Source organism: Microtus oregoni, unplaced genomic scaffold (genome assembly GCF_018167655.1).
Source record: "Microtus oregoni isolate MIOR12 unplaced genomic scaffold, Mior012 000047F_ref0000412, whole genome shotgun sequence".
Taxonomy (NCBI): domain Eukaryota; kingdom Metazoa; phylum Chordata; class Mammalia; order Rodentia; family Cricetidae; genus Microtus; species Microtus oregoni.
Window position 1 is genome coordinate 11,246,814 of NW_024543221.1, and position 8,594 is coordinate 11,255,407.

The window sequence follows — 8,594 nt, forward strand, 5'->3', positions numbered from 1 at the left end:
ACCTAGAACCCTGCTCACATTTGGCATCTACCACTGAGGTGTCTCCAGCCCTTTGGCCTGTTTCAATTAGCTAATAATTCGTATAATCACTGATTTTTGCAGTAGCCTAGGCCATATTGAATGCAATGAACTTCTCAAGTGGCAAAACTGTTACTACTGTCCTAAAGCCCTGAAGATGAAGAATATAGGCATCTTGGATAGGTAGCTTAATGTTCAGTTGATGGTTGCTCTGTATTAAATAAGACAGGGTCCATTTTTAAGTGTATCTGCAGCACTTTGCCTGGTTCTTCAAGGCAGGGAGATCAACCCACTTCGGTTCCTCGGAATACCATATAGGGGATATCATTGACTCTATGCTGATTGATCTTGCCCACTATGAAATGCAAAGGACACATGAAAATGTGTGTGTAGAGTCTGAAGAGCAGTAACAAATCTCATCCATGTAACCCATCCACAGCAGAGCCTGTAGAGTTGCTATAGTCTGGAGGCCTTGGGTATTGGTTATTGTCAGTGTTGGTGCTTGGGGATCCTCTGGGCCATGTTTTCCTTGGAGGACAGGGTCCTAGCTTTCTCTATCATGGTCAGAGGGTGTAAGCCTGAGAAATTGGCTGTCGTCATTGCCAGTCAGGCAGGAAACACATCAGCAGTGATGACAGAGTGGATGGAGTATGAGTAGAAGGTAAGATGTACCAACCACCTCGAGAGCCATTGAGAGTGCCAAGCTGTTCATTTCAGCCTCTGTTTGGGAGAACATTGTCCACATTTCAGAACAGAGACACCCCAGACTCAGGGACTGGCATCCTGTGGGTCTATGAAGAGAGGGAGCTTCCGTCTGGTCTCAGGAAGAACCTTCATGAAGAAATCATCACTGTTCTTTTTCTGGATCGTTCCCATGTTAGCTGCTTCTATAGCCATTGAAACATGGACCTGTAAGGAGAAGGCTGGGTGCAGAGTTAAGGGCTGTGGTAGACTGAACAATAAAGAAGAAGAGTTAGGAGAAGATAAGCATGGGGGCCTGAGCTGAGTTTGCCAGCATCCATGTTAAAGCTCAGCACTGTGGCGTGGGCCGATAACCCCAGGGCTGGAGACAAACAGAGGAGTGCAAGTGCTCTCTATCTGGGATCCACAGAGTCACCAAGCTCCAGGCTCAGTCAAAGACACTGTCTCAGAACGCCAAGTAGAGGAAATAGAGGAAGAGCATGGATGTCAGCCTCTGGCCTATGAGACATGCATTAAGTCACACATGCACAAGCGTACATTCTTAGGAATTCAGGGTACAACAAGTTACATTTTGGTTTGGTTTGGTTTTACTACCTCCAGGGTCCAGAGCAAATGAAAGGTATTGCAGGATAATTTGTGTTTTTACAACAGTCCATGAGGCAGTGAAAACCCATCTGGTTGTGGTGTGCTTCCAGTTTTCCAGAACCTTGACATCCATGAGCCATCTGGCCTGTGGCTCTCTGTAAGGTAGGCAGCGGACCCTGCAGGATGCCTGTGTGGTGAGTGAGGACACAAAGACCCTAGGGCTCAAGTTTCTCAGCCCTGGGTAGATCTTCACCTGTGGGCTCTCATGTTTTCATTTCAGGAATTGTGGGTGAAAACGCCCAGCCGATCCTAGAGAGCAACATTGGGAACCGCATGCTTCAGAGTATGGGCTGGACACCTGGCTCGGGCCTCGGGCGAGATGGCAGAGGGATCTCTGAGCCAGTTCAAGCTGTGCAGAGGCCTAAAGGGTTAGGACTTGGATTTCCTCTACCAAAAAGCACTCCCACTGGCTCCGCCCCCACGACGGGAAAGCCCACCTGAGCAGAAGAGAAAGGAAGAAAACTTGCAGTTTCTGTTCCGGGCCCATTGTTCTGAAGTGATCACAGAGCTTTCTGGTGTGAAGCTGACCTCTGCGTTGCCTCTAGCTAGTTTCCAGGCTGCGTAGTGTCCTGCCTCAGTGGTAGAAATGGGATTCCATCACAGTTCATGGTGCTGAAGTACAAACCTCAACCCTTTATGTTTCCTCATGATTTCCAGAAGTTTCTAGATGTGAAGAACAGTTGGTCTCTTATTTATTTGATCCCAGACGTCAGTTCGTGCTGCTGCCTTGCTCACTCCACGCATGTGTGTGATACCCAGACAAACTAGGCCGAAAGGATCAAGTTTCTCATGATGCCTACACTAGGTAGTTCTGTCTGCCTCCATCCCCACCACACCCATCCAGGGAGTCCCAGGCACATCTGGGAAAGGCTTGGTAAGCTCACATTCCTTGACTTTGGCTCTCATAAGGATTCATAGCAATGATGCCCATTAATTCTTTCAATAATGTAGCTTGAATTCACAGTGGGCAAACAGTAATCAGTATTTCCCTCACACATTTGGTAAAAGTTAAGCTTGTTGTCCTCATCACCAGAGTGCCCTCAACATTACTCCAGTGCAGTTGATAAATCTTACCTCATTTAGAGCAAAAAATAATTACTAAAAGAAAAATGTGTTTTTTAAATTCATGCTGACTGAACTGTAAACCCTGCCCTCCAGATGTCTACCTCTTCCCAAAGGCTGGTATTTTTTAAGGATCAGCTCTGAGAGTAAGAAAGGCGATTGAAGGTTTTAGTCACTGAAGTAAATTATTAGACTCTTGAGTCAGTACTTGAAGATTTAAGTAGCTTTTCCAATAACCAAGATGTCTGGCAGTGGCCGAACCTGCTCCCTGAGGAACAGGAGAAACTTAGGGGACCTGTCATTCTCAGATTAAAACACTTTACAATTAAGCAAAACAGCATGTTCCTTCCATCCCATTACTGAGGTATTTCTGAGTCATTCTTTGTTCAGAAAATACTCATTTGTTATGCTCGTCATTAAAAACCCTGGTAATTATTATTGCTTACCATCATCTCTACTGGTTCAGTAAAGGTTGAGAGAACCCACAGAAGTCTACACTTGACCAAAAGCAGTGTAGACTTCAATTTTTTTAAGTTGAAAATATTTTTTTTAATATTTTTTAAGGCAGTAGAAAGGTTTCAAAAGGTACCAGACTTTTCCTACGTGGTCCCCTATCGAAAATGCAGCCTCTATAGTTTGGTAAGCATCTGCATTTCTTCTAGGAATTGTCTTCCCTGGGAGTAGTGTGGTAAGAAGTGGGCTGCCTAGGACAGGACAGGTAGACACCTGGGTGAGCTCTCTTGGAACCCTTGTGTTGGGTGAAGCACTGCTACTTGTACAAGTTTGTTGCCATTTTTAATAGTTGTCTTCATAAATGCTTATTGTATTCATGTGGGCAAGAAGATGGAAGAGTATACTATATACTAGTATACTATACTCAAGGGTCTATTCCAAAGTTGTTTGCTTTTCATTGTTTGAATTTCATTTCTTGAAGGTCTTTTAAAGCCCTCAGATTTTTAACAGCTCAGTTTTGAGCCAATGAGAAACAGGCCATTGCACTCTTAGTTCCAAGCTTCAAAGGAAGTGGCTGCTATTTTCACGTTTCCTTGTTCTAGAGGCTGCATGGAGCAGCCCACACCGAGCCAGTGGGGCCTCCAGCGGTCACTGGTCTTTCTGAGTGCCTTCCATCGCTGACCTCCAGATGGTGGGAGCCTTGGGAAGGTGCTCCCGAAGCTGCTCTGACACCAAAGTTCTACTTTTCACACTAGAAACTCTGTGACTCACAGGTGGCTGAGAACAGTTTATATTCTCCTAGTGTTTATCTGTGTAGAGTAAATGGTCACTGACATTAGAAGAGACAGCCCCATGCACCCCAGTCTGCCCACAGTACCCCTTCAGCATTCAGGTCCTTATGAAGGTCAGCAGGCTTCGGGATGCTCTGCTCCACCTAACCACCGCTGAGGAGTGAACAATTGAAATAGGAAACTTTAGTGCAAGTCAAATGTCTGCTCAGGACGAGAATTTCACTGGTTTATGTTTAATAGAGAGTAATACATTTTTGTCAGTTCAAATTGCCTCATGCACCACCATCATCAAAGGAGTTTGTGATTTTAAGTGTATTATTTATAGCTCCTTTAAAAAGTGTTGAGAGTTCCTCTGCTTCCTTACGAAGCACGCTGCTGTCTGAAAGGTAACCAGTTAGGGTCTCTTCCCTTCCCATCCACTCAGTAGAGTAGCCAGAGAATCCGAGCATGGCTGCATGAGCAGTGTGACTCCACACTGTGTGTATTTGATGTCAGGCGGACATGGATTGTGGTCACTTCCTCCCTTTTCCTTTCCTGAGTAAAATGTATAAGGGTATATTCCCCTCAAATCCACTTCCTTTTGTTTTTAAATGATGTAGTGACATTAAAAGTGGCCAGCTATGCTAGCACCCACCTGTATTCCCAGAAACTGGGAGATTAAGGTAGGAGAATTGCCATGAGTCCAAGACCAATCTAATCTATATAGTGAGTTCCAGGACATACATGGCTACATAGTGAGACCTTGTCTCAAAAATAAATATCAATGGAAATCCATTGCTAAGTGCAGCTTGCCCATAAACTGGGCTCCATGTTTGAACACAGTGGTTTGGGACTCCTGGCTGTAGTGATTAAGCAGACAGAAGTTAAGACGGCAGGGTTAAATATGCATCTGTACATGTGTGTACACACAGGTGCGTTTCCAGCCCACATTTGTATGCAGTGTATAGACAGGATTGACAAATTCTGCCCTTCATTCATGTTTAATGTTTCAAATTGGTATTCAGTGCATTTCATTTTGAGCAGATGCTTCATAAGAGAGTAATTGTTGGAATACTTTTAAAACCACTTTAACTTGTATTTTGTTTTTCAGAAAGAGAAATGGTCTACATTGGTACTGTAAAATGAAGTTGTTAGCAAGGAATACTTTGATTTTTTTTTTTGTAGGAAACTACTATTAGTTCAACAAAGAACTGAAATAATAAAGCACAGTGTTGAGAACATTATTTCTTATGCCTTTGTTTGCATAGTTTCTTCTTACCCTTTATTCTAATTTCTTTCTGCTTGTTGTTTTGCGTTGGTCTGGATTGAACCCAAGGCCTTCTGCACACCAGATAAGTGCCCTACCACTAGGACACATCTCCAGCCCTTCTCTCCTACATCCAGAGTCATGAGATCTGGGGCTGAAAATACCATGAACATATTTTGGAGGTATTCTGTTCAGTGGTAGAGTGCTGACATAGCCTGCCGAGGCTCTGGGTCTGACCCCACTGTAGTGGCTGACAGTTAACATTTAAAAATATAATTCATTGCTTTTAAGCTCTGGGGATTTTCAGTGTCTCAAAAAAATTTTAAAGAAAAATTTGACAATGTATCTGACTCACAAATTTATTGATAACTAATTGTAACCTGTTCTTCCACACTTCCGTATTTTTGTCCCCTCTGAAACTGGAATGCACTGACCTTTAGTTTTCTCCCCAGCTGGGATCACGTGATCAGGGCAGCATGCCTCACTTTCTCTCATGACCTCCTGAGACGCTCAAAATGTTTTGTAACTGTTGATTGTGGTTTGCGAGAAAAGAAAATTCACTTTTTGTGGGGACAGGATCTTTTCTTGCACAAAAATGAGTTGAGTTGTTACAGTAAGTTGTTTTTGTCTGTTTGTTTGTTTTTTTAGTTCAACAGGCACTAAACACTCATCTATGTAACAGGCTTACGGTGATAGAAAGTCAGCCAACAAGTGGACCATGAAGGCTCCTGCTGCTGAGTCCATCCAGAGCAAGGACTCATTACTTTACACAGCCGACACCTTAAGGAGCCTTGGATTTGTGTCTGGCGAGTCACTGCCATTACCTGCCAGGATTATGATCTACTGTTGCCACCTCCGTGTGTCTTCTCTGTACATCAGCCTGTCACCTGGCTTTGAGTCATCGCATGATTTAAATCTCCCTCTGACTCTCAGGCCTCACTGCTACATCACCAGAACCCCAGCTGTGTTCTTCCGTTCTGAGGACAGGTTAGACACCATCAGAAGGGTGTCTGTGTTTTGTCGTTGCTGGTGCCCCCACCTTGGTGTGACCTTTCCCAGTAAATCACACACATTAGCAGTCTGTATCATCCTTGACTTCTAGCCCAAGTGTGATTAAAACACGAGTCCAAGTAGAAACAGCCCCGTTATCTTGAGTCTGTTTGCACGTCACTAGAGTCCTAGTAGTCAGGAGATTCAGGAGTTCGAGGCCAGTCTCAGCCAACCTGGGCTACAGGAAATTCTGTCTCAAAAAACAAAAATCTAAGAAACGTTAATCTCTCACGCATCATTCTTTAGTTAATACAGAATTAAAAATAAAACTAACTGAAGATATACTCCTCAGAATTAAAAAGAGTTCTGAAAACTCTAATATAAGTGAACTTGTTCATATGCCAGAACTGCACAGTTGGGATGGACAAATGACCTAGAAGAAAGGGAAAAGAGGATAGAGCAGGTTCTACTGAGTAGTTGTTTACAGAACCAGTGTAGGTGATCTGTGGTCCATGGAGAGGAAGCCTTTCCTAGAGAGCGTCGGGGTGTGTGAAGCACTTGGGTGCACACGGTAAAGGTGCGAAGGCTGACATGCAAAGCCACAGCAATCCTAACAGGACACTTGAAGAGTCTGGCAGCCTAGTTATTGGCGTGTAGGCCATGAGTCTTGACTCACATCTTCCTGTGCCTGTGTTTCCATCCAGTTATATCTAATGCCTTTGAAAGCCCATCCGGGTCCATTCCACCTGATATGATATCGCAGGACAGTCCCCAGACTGAGAGATGAATTGCCAAGCACACTGGAAGCCGGTGTGTTCTGCCTCTCAGGCCATTGTGTTTCTCCACGAGGCCCCTTAACAACTCAGCTAGAAACAAGCGGCAGATTTTCCCTCCCCGACTCAGTGAGTAATTGTCCGCACCGCAGTGACAGATGTGCAATACAGCAGCTTCTTCAGGAAAAGATTAACAGTTTGTCCAGCGTGTCAGCTCGCTCTTTTTAGTGCTTGGGAGGTCTTGGCCCCATTACGGATGATTTAGAAATTGAGGCAAGCGAAGACCAGCAGCCTGTTCTGAAAGCCTCAGTTAGTTGGCCTCATCTACATTCCTGGACTGACTCTCATCCAGAAATTGGTGGAGCCCCTCTGGCCACAAGATGAGGATGGGCTGACAATGCCTTGATTTGTTGAGAGAGAATAAATGGATTTTCCAGAAGATGAGGAAATATCACCATTACTGGCCAATTTACAGCATTTTATCTGTTCTTCAAACATGTCACTTTTGTTATTGTTGCATGGTAATTACATAGTGAAACGGAAAGAAAACAAATTCTGGTTATGTATTCAGATGGGTTGCAAAATCATATAATCCTGATAAATGCCCATTTATGATACACATGGATGAAAGGTTCATTTTAATTTTGAATGGCTAGCTCAGCCATGAAGAGGATGTAGGATTAAATCCCAGAGACTTCTGACTACATCAGACAAAAGTCTTTCTCATCATTTGTTCCTCCATTCAGGGAAGTGCCATAAGGCATTTTCATAGACAGGACTGTCCTGACAACACAGGCGTGCACTGAGAATTACATTATCAGAAGAAGGAAAATTCTTGGAGCACCGACTTGTATGAAGGACCATCTTGAGAAATAACCCATTGTTTTTATCACCTCCCCAGCCACATTTCATGCTTATAGACTAGAAAGTGCCCGCTGCCCTGTGTGTTCCTCCTCCTAGGGTGGCTTCTAGCCCTTCCCAGGCGAGTTAGCAATTGAGAGACTGAGGGTGCTGATAAGGAAAATGAAGCCGCTGGGGAACAAAGCTGAGCAGCATCCCAGGGCCACTTCTGCAGCATCAGCTATGCAAATGAGCTCTTGCTTAGGGCGGGCAGAGCCAAAGGAGCCTTCCTACCCACTTGTCAGTTGAACTTACATAGCTATCTCCTGGCTCCCAGCAAGGGTGCCACAAAGAAAGGAAGGAGATTTACCAGCTTTTAGCCAAGGAGGGGCACATGCCACCTCTGTTCCCATACCACACCATTGGCCATTTGGGAATACTGAATCACGGAGAAGCTCCCCACAGTAAGAAAGCACATGTGTATTGGATGGGTGTGAACTTTCTCTACCGTGTGTCCTTAGTGTGGAACATGTCCAGACTTAAATATCAAAGTAGTATGCTCTGCATTCCGTTGAGTCTCTGCCACCGCCGGTGTTGAGCTGTCCCTTAATCCTGCAGAGAGGCAGGAAGAACCAGGAAAGTTTCTCTCCTCTACCCATGGCAGTGTGCTTCCCAGCTCTAAGGTAAAGAAAATGTAAGTTTTGAACCATGAAACTGTTTTTTAAAAAGAGGAATGTCAGAGAAGACTGCATCAGGTGAGATGGGACTGGAGCTGCTCATTAGAATGGCAGGCAGGTCTACCTGACACCGTTACTATGTGTGCTCACTGGTGCTGCTTTCAAATCCTTTGCTGAATCTGGGGATAACAATAGCTACCTTGTAAGATTTTATAATCTTACCGAGTGGAGCCACACATCTGGCTCATAGTAGGTCCTTGCACCTAGCTACCTTTGGCTCTGCTAAAGAGGTGGTGAGTTCTTCTTTGTATGCTCTTGTCTAAAGGGCTGGGGGAGAGTATAGCCAGAGGGTTCACTCATTTTCCACTTTCCAGCCAACAGTCTAATGCCATGGCAA

The 8,594-nt window shown here is 44.5% G+C and overlaps 1 protein-coding gene across 4 annotated transcripts in view; it reads left to right on the forward strand.

The window, feature by feature from the left end:
* The window catches only part of Gpatch2 (G-patch domain containing 2), a 152,599-nt gene extending 146,594 nt beyond the window's left edge, over nt 1–6,005 (forward strand). The window contains exons 10-11 of one of the 4 annotated variants that reach the window (XR_005972622.1): nt 1,586–2,239; nt 4,762–4,810. Coding sequence is in view for 3 of the 4 variants with exons in the window: in XM_041635346.1 (XP_041491280.1) it covers nt 1,586–1,806 (221 nt within the window). In the remaining variant the exon portion in view is untranslated. Of the gene's footprint in view, nt 1–1,371; nt 4,882–5,565 lie in introns of those variants that run through there. The other 3 variants (XM_041635349.1, XM_041635346.1, XM_041635348.1) reach the window with 3 other exon arrangements.
* The last annotated feature ends 2,589 nt before the right edge of the window (nt 6,006–8,594 follow it).